Source organism: Manacus vitellinus, unplaced genomic scaffold, assembly GCF_001715985.3.
Source record: "Manacus vitellinus isolate BGI_N305 unplaced genomic scaffold, ASM171598v3 scaffold_8_pilon, whole genome shotgun sequence".
Lineage (NCBI taxonomy): Eukaryota > Metazoa > Chordata > Aves > Passeriformes > Pipridae > Manacus > Manacus vitellinus.
Window position 1 is genome coordinate 20,026,370 of NW_021940864.1, and position 15,849 is coordinate 20,042,218.

General features: G+C 34.4%; 1 protein-coding gene across 1 annotated transcript in view; it reads right to left on the bottom strand.

The window, feature by feature from the left end:
- TTC27 (tetratricopeptide repeat domain 27) overlaps window positions 1-15,849 on the bottom strand; it is a 124,357-nt gene that overhangs the window by 52,918 nt on the left and 55,590 nt on the right. Inside the window, exon 11 of the mRNA XM_018085372.2 lies at window positions 3,995-4,108. Coding sequence (XP_017940861.2) covers window positions 3,995-4,108 — 114 coding nt within the window. The remainder of the gene's footprint in view (window positions 1-3,994; window positions 4,109-15,849) is intronic.

Genomic DNA, 15,849 nt, shown 5'->3' on the forward strand with positions numbered 1-15,849 from the left:
AAAGATCATCAATAGGAAAATAACAAAACAGCAAAGCTGCATGCAAGCTCACAGAGCTCAAGACACCAGTTCTGTCAGATCTGTATCAGCCTTTTCTTCATACAGACGTATATAAATTTGTTCAGATTTGAAAGAACTGAACATCAACTAGCATGTTTCTATAGTAAGAACAATTTAAACAAGAAAAAATCATTATTTCCCTTTTTCATACACACAGAAAAACATTAGTTGCTGGAGAAAATGACACTCTGAAGTATTATTTAAGTGAAAATTACAGGGCAGTTGACAGAATTCCCAACCACATACATCTGTGTATGACTAAGGATATAAAACAAGATCTCATGTGACCTTTCAATCTTAGACATAATGATTAGCCTATAATATTGCTAGTCTGCTCCCAGCTCTCCTGAAGTCCTATTAAAACACCCTTTTCAAGACACATTTCTCTGCCCCAACAGGCAAATTCCTTTACTGCCAAGAAAAGCAAGCAGGAGAGAACCATATGAAATAGTGCATGTGTTGTACGACGTGCTAGGAAAGCCAAGTGATCAGCTTGCAGGCATGCTGTCACCAGGTGTAACGAGCAGCACAAAATACAGTTGGAAAAGGGGCACATAACAAGCTGATAAAAGCTGCAAGCACAGAGGTAGCCAGTGTAACCACCCAGACCACTTGTACAGCAAGTAGCTGTAGCAAGTCACTGTAGGATAAGCCTGAGCAGGCTACTGGCATAGCAGGCACATGGCAACCTCACTTCTTTCGCTGTTGGTCCAGTCCAGCAGTAAATGATGCTCTTGCTTCTACTCCACCACCCTTTGTACAAAGCGTGGCATTTTAATTCATTTTGCTCCTTTCTTAATATTTTAAAATCCACTGAAATGGAAGAGTAAACTCATTTCGTATATCAAGAAACTATGGTGGGATTCTATCCTTTATGTTTTAAACTGGTTTGTTTGGTTGTGGTTTTTTTTCTTTTTTTTTTCTTTTTGTTTAATCATCCCTCACTTTTCTCATTTTTTCATAGCTCCTAGACCACTCAAAATTCCTTTTTTCTCCCTCATTCTGTTACTTGAGTTCTGACTGCACTTTCAGCAGTAATCTGTGGATTAACAGCTTATTCCAACCCATTTTCCACTATTAATAGTGTCTGAATTACTTTCTTACAATAAGAGGTAGGTGAAGATCCCAAAACTGATGGAGAAATAGCAAGTGTCTGGTTATGTGGAGAGCTATTTATCAAAAACCTATCCCCATTTTTTCCTGTTTTCTCCCCCCCACCATTTTCCTTTCTTTCCACAATAGTACTTCCCACACTCTTTCACCTACACCCAAATGGAAAAAACCCAATCGCCTAACCTTGAAAAAATCATACTGTATCCAGAGACACATTGGATTTGGCAGTACCTTGATCCAGACTTCTCTATATGTTATACTGGTCATGATTAAATATTCTAGTGGAATGTAAAATAACTGCTTTAGCTTTCAAATGCTGTTTCCTTTTCTTAGAAATATGGTTGAAAAAAGTGTTGGCTTTAGAAATCTTTAACCTTATTTTTGTGGATCCAAACCTCATTTAAGCAAAAACTGGACAGAGACAACCAGTAGCATCCAGAAGAAGTTAAGAAAAAACATATCTCCTCCTCACTTGCAGTTAGCTACTAGCTGAAGTACATTCCAGAGTACCCAGAATGATAATTTTAAAAACTGTTCCAAAGACTACACTATCTGTAGTTCGGATTTTTAGAGTAATCAGAAAAAGGGTTTGAAAATGACCATTCCAATTCCTTTTGAAGTTTTCTAACTAGAAAAAAATTACTTACAAGAGTTTTATAAAAACCCTTTGTCATCAAGTAGAGATATATTTAATATTTGGAGCGTGGCAGCTAAATTCAACCAATATGTCCTCATTTCAAAACCAGCTGCAATTATTTTCAAGTGATTAAAATAAGTAAACAAATATAACGAATCCCACAAAAAAAGATAGTCAAAAAATGCTTTCTTTGAAAACCAATGCTGTAGCCTGGCTTACTTTAGGGCTGAAAAGTAGCATATTCCTGCTCAGCGATATTAATTTTAAAAGATGCTTATCAGCTTCAGACCCCGCATAGAAGCAGGTAAGGGTAGAAATGGGGAAAGGAAGGAGAGATAGGAGATACCCAGCATCATGAGCCTATAATGGCTCATGCACTTTTCAGACAAACCCTAAAATAATGCAGAAGATTTAGTTCACCCTTAGTCAAGCTGTTTTACAATAATTTTTATAATTTCTTTAAAAAATTGATATTGCAAACAACTGTATTTACACCTCCCCCCTTAACCTAAGGGCTATCTATCTTTATTTAATCTTTCTACAGCAATCTGAACTAGTAAACATGAAATTATAAAACAAACAAAGACTATTAAATCATTTTGAATGACAATTCTATGGTTTTGAAATCCATTTTCTACTGATAAATAGCTGCAGAACTCACCCACTCTTTGGCATCTTAATGAAAATTACATATCAGCATCCTCATGAATATGATATATCAAACCTAACTTGTGTTACGTATGAAAATAACATCATTCATCCTATGTTCTCTGATTCCTTCTTAGAACCATGATATCAAAAAATTCTGATCTGATCTCAGGAATGAAAACCTTAAATGGAAAGTTATTCAAGTTATTTGATTAATTTAGCACATAAAAATCCTTAAACAACTTTGAACTGTTTTTGGAAACTGAGCTTGATCAAATTGACACAAATATGTCATTATATTCAAAAGACTAGAAAACTTAATGAAAGAAAACATAAACACACTAAGATTAAAGATAATATTTAAACCCACAGATTCTGTGTCTACTGTGGGGTCATCTTCCAGAATGCCACAACCCATGCTAATCAAATCCTTTGCATTACTGCAGTTGCAGTCAGATAAATGTACTTGCTAAGATAATCCCTTCATGAAGATTTCTGTCATGAGACTGTCAAACCGTATAATATAACAATTTCCAGTACACAGGTTTAATCAAGCTAGACAAAAATATTGGAGACACTCCAACTGTTTTATGGCTTAGGGCATCAAGGATCCTGAGATCGCTTCCCAAGTGCCGTCAGATGCTACATCTCCCAGATTTAGAATCCTGGCTTCCTTGACAGTCTCCTAAATGACTACAGGAAATTCCAATATAGCAACTCCATGTCCTCATCAGCAAAAGAAAAATGCAGCAGCACATCCAAGTTGCACTCCTTCAAATATCCATGCATCGATAATGATTTTAAACAAAACATCAGCTTTCCGTGATTTAAACACATAGCACCATAATCATAATTCCTGGTTGGTTTAGTCCACAGGACTGTTGCCTGATGGACATAAATGCCCACTGCTCATGAGTGACAACAAGAATTAACCGCACAAAGATGACAAATGGCTAAAAAAACTTAATACGAAGGTAAAAAAAATCTTGATATACCCTACAGATCTGTCCTTTGAAGAATTTATTTTTAAAATAAATTCTATTAAATGACATATTTCAGAAATTTAACATTTCTTTTTTGTATTTGAAAAATGATCTTCTCTTTGTTTGGAACAAGATTATTTAATCATTGCCTCAAACTTGCAAATAAAAATACTAATTACCAAGTATCCCATCAAAATGGTAAATTGAAATTGCTGCTTTGTTCACAAATGTGTTTTCTTGTTCTCACAATACCCATGACTATTTACAAGTTTCAATGTTTAGAGATTATTTACTTGAGCAAAAAAATACCAAAAATTTTGATGGCAGTATAGCAACTTTACACTCATGAACACCTACATCAAACTCCTCAGATCAGAAGGCAGAAACGAGAGGTAGAAAACCAGATCTTAGACGTATATCTATAAATAAATATATATAATGTATGTAATTTAGATAGATAGACATTTTATCTATATATATTTACAGGTAGATTTTATATACATATATGTATACACACACACACATATATAATAAATCAGCTCAGAAGTCTTACCTGAGTTTGCTTCATTGCCCGTTCCATTCTGCGAGTACTTCCTTTCTCAAGTTTGGTCCGAAGGAGCAAGGCTGATGTCTGAATGGCCCAGAACTTTGGCTGAGAGAGCAAGCACTGCAGAGAAAAAGAGCATTTTATCATTATTTAATGTTAAAAGACTCTGAAGACAGTAAAGTTTTGAACAGTTTCTCAAGCATGAATGCTGTTTTCTATTCTGAAAGTCAAATATGTGGTTGCAGAACGTGGATGGACTGAAGGTTGTATAGATTACCTAAATCTACTTTCAAGATAAAAAGTGGCCTTCAAAACCAGTTTCTCCTTCTCAGCCACTGCAGCACTGTGTGTACATGTGGTGCATACACCAAACTGCACAAATTAAACAGTCACTCGAAGTCAAAGAAAAATAAAAAATTTGATACTGAGCTGACCAGCCCAGCCTTCTCCACACCTGCACAGTGGATAGTTTTGGACAGCAGCAGGCATCCTACTTCTCAACACTGAACAAGTCTAGTTCTCTCTTGGCCCCTCCTCATATGCAAGGTGCCCTGATGTCTGCATTAACAGCACTTTCACATGAAAAACACTGAAATTGTTAAGAATCTGAAGAATATTAATTAACCTAGCATTTGCCATAACTTGAGAATAACAGGAAAGATTTTTTTATTTTAGTAGATGTATAGGGAATATGGAATAATCTAGGTCAAAAGCTTTCCTAAAAACATTCTAATTTCTCACTTGGAACACCCTGCACTGATGCCAGAAACTTAGTGCCAGTCTCCAACCACTGATTTTTAGGAAACTCAAATAGAAGACATGTAGCCAATACAGCTTTGATATCCCTTAATAATTTACAGACCAGTTGGATTCTTTCCAGTATGGTTTTAGACACAGTATACCATTCTTCTGTTAGATATTCACTCTGAAAATGGAGACAGCAGGAAAACTTCCTTGCTAATTTTATTGACACTGCAAATACGATCCATCTTCTCTGAGAAAATATATTTGTCTATAGATATTTGCAGACTGGAGAAAAAGCCCCAGTGGTTTTATTCTTTCCTCTCAAAGATCTCCCAAAGCATTAAAAAGTATGCTTTGCTCATGGTTTGTATTAAATGCCTGACAAATTTCTGTCATATTGTAATCTGTTTTTCTTTTCCCTAGTGTTTTCAAAGGAAAGGAAGTAGAAAGAAATAATCTAAACCAAATTCCCTCCCAACAAAACTACAATAGGAAGAGAGACAACAGCAAATGAAAACATAAACGAAGGCAGTATGAATGCACTTACAGCCAAACACTTCAACATCGCCTGATCCTCCCCTTTGTGACCAAGAATCTCTGCACTGACTCTTTCTTGACTTCTACTCAGTATTAGATTAAAAAACACCCAAAGGCATCTACACTGTCCTCTACGTTCTGAGGACCTGGAAGTATTAAGGGAACACAATCGCAATGTTCTATATTCTGTAGACTTTCAAGTGCCCTTTTACAAATTATGATCAGTAAATCTATTAACTGGTACAAATCCTAGTTCTCAGAGCTCATCTCTCTCTCCTATTTCATCAAAGTTCAGTCTACTACCTATTTTTGTTTGGTCTTAAGACAAACACAAGCAAGGCATTCTTACCAGAGGACAGTGATTTCTGAATTTATATTTTGGCAGCCATTCCACATGGCCACCAAACAAAACACCTTAAGGAATTGCTAGGGTAAACACTTGAACAATGCCTACTTTAGCTTAAAAGCTTCTTTTGCGAGAAAGGTTACCCTCTTCCCCATTTTCTCCATTATTGGTATTCCTTTGTTTTATTTTTTACTTGAAGGGAACTCTTTCTCTCCTACATGATAGTAGATACTAGTACTTATTTTGCAAACGAACACATCTCCCAAGAAGAACGATGACAACTAAAGGGTTTGACTAATAATGCTCCTAAAGATATTTCCAGTCCAGTTATGGACCTCCTCCAGCAGCACAGTACTTGTCCTCTCACTCTGGTTCACCTCAGCAACTGGCACAAAGAGGGCATAGTACAAAAGTTCTGTATCCACACCATCCAGTTCTGCAAGAGAACAGGCAGCTCAGGAAAACCTCTCCTCTGTTTCCATGTACACCTCCTACACCACTGTCTAAGCAGTGATTTAAGCAATCATGCTGCACAAAGTGTGCATAAAGTCATATGAGGAGGATGGAAAAGTGAAAAGAGACAGGGTGGAAGAGAAGTAGAAATAATTACATTTCACTCCTCTGCAGGAGCAATGACAAGTCTTATTTTGAATAACAATCCTGCTTTTTAAAGGTATTCATGAAACAAAATGAAAGATAGACCTGCTGTACAACTACAGAAGAAAAATTTAAGTTCTCCAACAGCTTCATTGATACAAAAAAGCACTGCAACTGCACAGGACAATGAGAAGCAGACCTAGTTTTCATTTAAGACGCACTTGTAATTTTATATTTGTACTGAGTTCAGTCCCGCGCCAGAACTCAAAATGCTCACCTTTTCATTGCCTAATTATAATGTTTCAAGCATCACAGATACAAAATAATACGTTCATAAAGGGCACAAAAGTTTACACTTAAGGGCTGTAAAGAATACTTTCAGAACATGTATCCATAACTATTAAGCAAGCTTTAAACTTCTATCCAAAACGTTGACTTGTTCCAGATAGTAAATACTTTCTCAAAAGTGCCAAAGCTTTATATTTTCACCTGAAGCTAAATCTAGACTTTATTAATAGGACCATAGGTTAAAATAAAACATCTGGAAAAAAGAAAGACTTAATCAAGATCATGCGAGTTTTGTCAACATACTTGAAAATTCATTATACTGCACCAAAGACAGCTAAGAAAATTAGCAAAATAATTCTAAAACAAAACCACAATTAAGAATCTTCATAAGTCATCTTTGTTCTTACTTTAGGGAAAGAACAATAAAATAAAGAAACACAGGAAAATTGAAAGGGTGAGAAGAAATGAAAGGAAATAAGGTTACACAACATTTTCTACACAGAACAGAATATTTTCACATGGGAAAACTAATTTCTCCCCACATTTTTTTCCTACAAACAAGAATCTTCTATATCATCCTCTCCCAACATATCCAAGTATAAAAAAAGATTACCAAATTATTATAAAAACCAGAATATTTAATTCAATATCTCATCCTCATATGACATTCAAATGAAAAAAGATAATGCTGCAAGTCTTAATAACAAAGTAGCAAATTATTGTACAACACCTCTATAATATCTTCATTACTATAGCTATACAAAAATTGGAATAAGCTAGCAAGAATCCTCATGAAAACTTGTGCCATTGGTACTTCATCTGTACACATGGATACTTACAAATTACAGTGTTTGGTTTTAAAGAAACTACACACAGAGAAAGCAGCCTGCACCTTAAAAAAATCAAGGGTGTAATATATTCAAGATAAAACAGAAAAGTTAACCAAAGAACCCTGGGAAATTTGGGACATGCAGAAAAGGGTTCCACAATAATACAAGATGTCCAATCAAGAACACAAACCAAAACAAAGTCTTCAGAAGGGCAGATGAATAAGACTGTATCAGTCAGTCATGATTTATAAAACATATAGATTAGTCAGTGTGACTCTTTTGCATTAATCCACCTGCTATTTAAAAAAGTTGGTGTTCTTACAGGAATTCTTCCTGACATCAAAGACAGGAAGAGCTTACATGGGCTTATTAGACATGCTAGAAAAGCTGGAACAGGTAAAGATGATCCTTCTTGACTGCAGCTCTAAATAATTTGAATATTTTCTAACTTTTCCTTATTATAAATCTATGCATTAATCCCATTCTATTATTCCTGTAGATTGCTCACTGATAAACTATCAGTAGCCTTGCAAAGAACTATGACTGTTATGATGGAGCTACCATTTGGAAGTGGACTTGCAAACTGAGCAACTTTAATTGCAACCACCTGTGGTATTCCCAAGAGTTTGCACATCAGTCCATCAGTGAACCAAAAATATTCTGCTTATTGGCCAAATAGCCAGGATGTGGTAAAACTACTTAATTGAAGGCACAGGCATGAGGTACCCTGAGGATTGCTCTGTTCCTTTGTCATCTCCTCCAAAGACGTGACCTTTAGTTTAGATTAGGCTCAGGTTATTTGCTAACATATTTGAAGTTACAAATAAACAAACTGAGGGGGATTTAAAAAAAAAATATCCCTTTTTAGTGTCTTTTCATTAGCCATTTCAGTTAACATACTTCAGCAGCTTTGTTGTTTGCTTTTCCAAAAAGCCACACATAATTAAGATTTTCAAATTACTCATGTGGATTAATTCATGTCTATTTATCATTAGTCTTGCTTCATATAATCACATATATCTTTATATGATGATTTTCAGTGATTCATTCAGTTAACTAACATGAAGACCTTATTTCTTCAATATAACCAAAGGCAAAGTGGCAACTTTAAAACTCATTCTATGTTTCTCTGTAAAATGAGAAAATACCATGGCTTCTTTTCAACATTCTACATTGTGCACAGTAGTCAGGTAAGTACATAAAAAAACCACCTAGATGGAAGCATATGACTGAGGTATGAACAGGGAAAATTCTTGCTTCTTGCACTCACTTTGTAGACATATCTGTTAAAAGTGGTAAAAGACTCTACCACTGAAATCTAACTTAAAGGTGTTTGATTTGTTTTTAAGTATACAGCAAAGGATCCTTTGACATAAAAACTTCTATGGAATTCAATCCTCAGAAAAAGAGGAGAAAATTAATATGAGATTAGGGAGGATGTGATTTTTTTTTCCACATATTATTCCCATCCAACTAATCTGACACTTAAATTTCTGAATAAATACAGCAAGTTTTTCTCTTTAAAAGTCATGTTTAAATGGCCCTTACATAATTTGAAATTTTTTGGAAGTTTCTCCTAGCATTAAACCAGTGATCAAAAAAGTAAAATGAAATAAAATTAAAAATAATCAACTTATGGAAAACCCTGAAATATGCAACATTATTATGGAAAAGTTTCCTTACATTAAATCTATGTATTTTCAATAGAATAGTATTTCACAAAAGATACTTCTTGCGGTTCTGGAAAACTTTGCCCTGCGAAGCAGTTAAATGAACTTTATGAAAATATTTTTAATTGCCTAAGAAAGATTAAGGCAAGCCAAAGTCCAGAGGGAAGCAAAAATAATATAAGTTTTGAGAAAAGACCTAGAAGACCTTACAACAGTAACTCCTCTACTAATTGAGCTAAAGTGCAGATGATTTCCAGTAGTACTGGCAGCTTCTGGTTGAAATGGGATTTGTAACTTTAAAGAGTAATTCTGTTAGAACTCTATACGGTAAAATAAAGTGCATTTGTGATTAAGTGGTTTCCAATACCAGTGCATTTTTTTATGTTGTACTGAAAAGCATAAATATCAAGAGGGTAAGAAAAACACTAAAGTTCTAGTTACAATTAAGTAGTAGAACCATGGCTTGGCAACAAAACAAGCCAGTCAATATGACCACTTTCGGCTTTTCTGCTTAGTGTAGGAACATGTAAAAATTTCCTGTTTGCTGGAACAGAGCCACCATCTTAGTTCAAATCCAGTACACATATCTATTCTGATATACGTGCCCATCCCAAAGACTTAAAAATAATTAGGAATCAAAAGAAGATTTGATTCTACATCATAATTAGCAAACACACGATGATGACGTTTCAGAGCTTAAATTCCTCCTAGTAGTGTTTTTATTCCTATCACAACACTCAACAGTTTACCAATCCTTCAGTGACCAGAAATTAAGAGGAAACTATAATAACAGGGCACACACACAAATCCTCAAAATAAATACACAACTAAAATACAGTACTGTTTTCTAAATAGGTATTTTTAACTGAACAAGAAGTAGTATTTGATGTTTAAACTGATTTAAATATATCTGTCAAAAGATTGTTTTTAAGCACAGAATGCTGTTCTTCTGGTGACCATAAACATTTTAATGCAAAAAAATTGCTTAGCAACCAGTTAAACGAATTGCTATCCTTTTATATAATTAAATCATAAGTTTCTATTTTGCAATTATCACAGTACACATGCTCTGTATACTCAGCGATAAAATTGCCAATAAATCTAAAAATGCACTTAGAATTACAGAATGTTGAATAACAATTAGAATAAGAAGTTTTTGTCTTTGATACACCATAGTCCTCAGTTCAATGTTACTCCCAAGATTTTTCCTCTTTTTATTTTCTCTCATGATATTATACACAAATCCTCTCTATTTTTATATGTAATGATATCTAATTACTGTATATAATCTCTATACGTATTATTATATAATTGCATCAAACTTGAACCCTTAAACTAAAATGTGTATTTGTGAACTCCCATCTAATTCATCCCAGACAAAGGCTTAACACTATGATTTTGGAGAGGTTATGTTTTTTTCATTCTAACAGGGGAGCTCCTCCAGCATCTTCATAAACCATCATTTTATTGACATTGAATAATCTGAAGTTTAGATGAAAACAACTCCCATACTTAAATATATTTATATAATGCTTATATTTTCTGAGATTATTACCTTAATGCATGACAACTTCAGGTTCAAATTCAAACATAACCCGACAAAAAAAAAAAGATTTCCCATTTGACACTAAATTGGAAAAGGTGGCAACAGAACACAGCACATCAAATTCGAGCCTACTGACTTCACTGTTTCTCCAAGACAAGTTATGTTAATGGAATCTGAAGTTCAATCCCCAATTTATATAAAACATCATGAGTACATGATAGTTCTCAACAAATAAGAAATTATTGGTTAACTTGGGAACAAACAAATAGGATGTTGAAGAAAATTATTTCAAACCATCCTCTTATTTCAGCTTCTGTCATAGATGACAGAATATACACTGGGAATAATATATATATATAGACAGAATAATCACTGGCACTTCAGACAACATTACCAAAAAATAATTTTGGAATTTACATCACTAATCAGTGTGGCAATTCAAGCATCCTTATATTCCTCGCCTTTCTAAGTATTATTGACAAGAAATATTTGATTGCATGTGTCAATAGTCAGATAAGACATAGTAATCTGAAAAAACAAATTTGGGGCATCTGTAAATTTGTTTTACAGCAAACCTTCAGATAAATAAACAGTTAATTTCTAGAAACATTAGGACTGCCTTAAGCACAAGCAATTAGAAGATGTAAGACTGTATATTCTCCAGTCACATTTTATTAGCACGAACATCTTCATATTTTCTAAGGTTCAACAAGAAAAAAATTACATTAGGATTTTACTCTAGATGATTCTTGTTTCAACTTGACAAATTCTAATCCTATTTGGCATAATTATGTCTTTGGAAAGCAACACAAAGAAGATAAGGTTCACAAACATGGAAAATAGTATTTTCACAGCTTGAGAATGTAAAGTTTCCATAAATATTGTGACACTGGATATATTTAGTGGTTAGAAGAAAGGCAAAGAAGAAAAGTCTAATTTATACAGTAATTCTAGTTCTAGCATGGACTGGCCAATAGACTTCACAGATAGCTTTTTTTTTTCATTTTAAAATAAAATGTCTAAACAGAGGGAATACTTGCATCAGTGTGTATTATTCTCCACTACATCTTTTCTCCTCAAGGTCAAAAGAATTGTTCAGATAATCAAACAAACATCAAAGGCCCTGCTGATATGTTTTAACAATTATCAAAAGCTGTGCTGTATATGGCTTGACACATCTGTTTAATTTCATACTTCCACTAAACCCTGAAATCTGTCCTACATTTCTAGTCACTCTAACAGCGATTTGGACTGGAAAAAATCAAAATATTATCAATCAATCCTGCAAAGTAGAAGTGCACATACACCAATGCAAAAGCAACCGTCTTCAAAAATTCTGCTTTTTCCTCTGTGAAACAAGACAGTAATTTTAGCTAGCAACTGAAACATCTTCTTCCATATAGCTGTGACAAAAACAAATGAACAAACAATATACAAATTATTTGTAGTTACAAATTCCTAATTGATCAAACACTCTTAGGGCAAAACTACCAAGACAAGGATAATTTACATTTTTTCTTTGCAAACATGACAACTTGTATTATCCACTTGAAATGAATTACATTTCAGACATTATTCCGAGTCTTGTGCTAGTGTTTCTTTTTCAGGGTTGCATGAGGAAAACATGTTATTACCTGGTTAGGTCTTTTATTTTTCTTGCCTAGCAGTATCTAATATAAATTGTGCAGGCAGCTTTAGAATATTAAGCCAAGACTTTTGCACTATAACAACAAAACAAAAAATTAAGCAATGTTTGAGTCTGTATGAAGTGCATGAGCACAAGTTCTGTATTTTCGTTTATTAGGTCTCTCAGTTTTCAGTAAGTTGTTACATCATGATAGCATGCTATAGAGTCAATCATGGGATCACTTGTGATTTTTTTTTTCTAAGACTTCAAATTTAAAAGCTCGTGATTTAAATGTTACCTTCTTCTTAAACCAATTGTGTCTGACTGCCAGTTAGGTAAACCAGAGAGACAGGAAGGAATTCTCATAATAATAAAGCAACAGAGGAGAAGATTTACTTTCCTGCACTGGCTGAGACATCAGCGTGTGTTTTAATATATTAATATTCCATATATATATTTCAATAGGTTTAGACCACACATTCAGCATATTTCTTCCAAACTCTAAAACTATTCACTCAACCGTATGACAAGGGTTTATTTTGGTCTATAAAACTAATCCTGGGACTGTTCAACCAAAATAGCTTTTCACCACAACAGGTGTTAGCTGATCATTAGCAGAGCTAGGCTTAAAGCTCTTAACCACAGCCATTAGAAATACCTCTTGGTGTTAAAAAGTCAAAAGCAAGGCCAAAACACCATCAGTGATCTGCATCAAGGGACTAGTTTAATTAGAATGGCATTTTTAAAATTCGCTTTGTCTAGTCTTGTCTGCTAGTCTCAGCACTCAAGTTGTAACATTACATCATTGTAAATACGTAGGATCTTTTGTTGATTTTGACTACTAAAACAAGAAGACACTATCTGATTTTTTTTGGCATTATTATATACTTCCATATGTTTGAATGAGATTTTTTCATATATATAATTTGAGAATCGTGGATAATTGAATGCATTTGAAATAAAATATTAATTCTGAGAGCTTTAAAATAAAATGTGTGTGTACACACACACACACACACAACAGACACTTCCTTTTTTCACCATCTGCAGTTATGAAGCATCGTTATAAGTTTTCTTTTTGTCCATAGACACGTCATAAGGCAAAAGGTATGCTTTGTATGGATTTAAACATAACAAATACGGAAAAGTAAGCTCACATTAGCCTGCATGGAATAAAAATATAACAAAAAGTAGGGAGACACTTATAGAGAGATATGAACACAGTTCTTTGATTCTGTATAATGTAGTCTGTTACTTAACTTGCACGCATGCAGGTACATAGCTTGAAGAGAAAGCTATGGAAGAAACAATAGCACAAATCAAAGTTATTTTAGACACATTGAAAAAATCAACTCAGATCAGGATTGGCTAGGAAAATGTTTCAAAGCTTTTCTCTGCTTAGGATTTTCTACTTTCTAATTATGATACAAAGACATTACCTGTCAAATTAATTGTTCAGTTCTACTTATACAATCAAATTGCAGATGTATCCTGGATGTCCAGGATTATATAAGTTTTCTTCTTAACAGGCATTGGTAGGCTGATATTTAGCAAATTTTTAAGAGCTTAACGCTCTGTTACGATACTAAGTGGTAACCATATTGTATCCTCTTGTAAAAGTTAAAAGAAGAATAATTTTTTTATGCTGTTGCTTAAGCTGCTTCTTGGGTTTATTTTTTTCATTTCATTTTGAGAGACTATTTAAGTTCAGAAGTAAGCTTTCCTTGGAGGTTCTCAATTTTTTTTTTTTACAAAAAGAAAGAAACTAGAGAAGAAAAGGAAACATCATGAAGAAAGAAGATACTGTTTTATTTAAAGGAATCAACTTCCAGTGACTAGTGAAGGGTAAACCGCATAAGATATGGCTCCTCTTTTCACTTAGAATGGAGTCCAGCCATATTACTGACACTTGCTCTGTTGTGCCAAACATATCACTTATTCTGTGTTATGCTGAAAACAACTTTAGCCAGATTTGACTGTAGTAGCATTGTCTTTTTCAGGTCTGTGGTTTGGACTTGCTCCTGAAACAGCATAAGTACAGACTTCCACACCACATCACAGTACTGCATTTATTTCCTAAGGCCTAATCTCAACAGCAGTAAATCGTGGTTTTGGATATAAAAGACTAGACTTTAACTCTTTGGTAGCAATGATAAGGATTTCCCTAGTTATTACAAAACAGCAAATTTCTCATTTTAACTGCTCAGCCTCAGGAATTTCACCATCTGTGCCAAGGTTCTGAACACATCCTGTGCTCTTTAGGTTATATCCTGAAAACCCGAAAAACAATTTTTTTTTTCTCTCTGCACAGGTAGTAAAACAGTGAATTTTGTTTGAGAATGGCTAGATATCATATTTTAAAAATAGATAATTTCAGGACTATATGCAATGGTACATGCTCTCTAAGGACTTGCAATCTGTTTAGCCTCAAGACAAGTAAAGCAAATGACTGAAGAAAGGCTGAAAGTTAGAAAACTGGTGTCAATGGAGGATATTTTCTAACTTGTTAGAATTGGCCATGTGGGAGAAGAAACACGTCCTACTCCCCTCTAGATATTCCCTTGGAAACTACTAAGTAGGCTCTTAAATCCTCTGTCCTTCTTGCTCCACCTCACCTTCAGCGTTGCCTCTCCTCTCACAAGGAGCATTTTTGGAACATACAGTTCTTCAGGGAGACACCATGACTTTTAATCTTTCCATTTCCACTGCCCATGGCTATAGACAAGAACCATGATTTGTCAATACTTTCTTTAGCCTGGTCAACTCTTTCTCCTTTTTTAAATAGTACTTCTTACTCAGCAAAATCCAGACAAAACTACACATTAAGGTTCCCATTTCTTTTTTTCTGCTTCTTTGCTTGTTTGAACTCCTTCAGGCAAACTCAATGCTTGCAGAACTCCAGACCACTGGAAAAATCCTTTAGGCCTGACAGATCCTGCACCCTTATGCAACTGACCCAAGGTGGTAGGATTAGTTTGTTCTGAGTGCCCACTCACATCTATGAGCTCACCGCTACAGTTTTTTTACTGTCAGTGATGCTTCCTGTTCATTTGGTCTACCGACAGCCTCTGGAAGAACACTACTCTATATACTGTTGTTATCTCACACCACACAGATGTACCGTAACAGAAACTTTTAACTTTACTTCTGCAATGATAACTTCAGGACAAATATCCATTTACAATAATTACTCTTAAAATACCTTAACTGAGTATCTTTTCCAGGAAAAGAATGTAGGGTAGCAAAAGTACTCGTTCCCAGACAGATTTGGAGCACAACCACAAAAATTATACAAAACAATAGAGCCTTAAGAGCTCCCTTCACACCCTCAGTATAAGGCACTAAATCATCTTCTTGAAAAGAATCAATTTAAACGTTTCCATAATTTCAAAAGTTTAACATTAGTTAAAGGCACAAGAAGAATAACAGTTGCATACATTTTCTACATTACAAAATGAAAATATGTAATTTGTGAACCCATTCTGCTAACTAGCCAAAATCAGCTAGCACATTTTTCTGTAATAGGAAAAGCCAAAAAGTATCAGGAGTAATTACACGCCTAGACCAGTGATTTATAGTAAGGTTGCCACTGAATTCATTATTTATGTCAGAACAAATTATAGAATTTCTATAAAATATCTTGACAACCCTCAGTCCATAAGAACAGCTGTCTGCA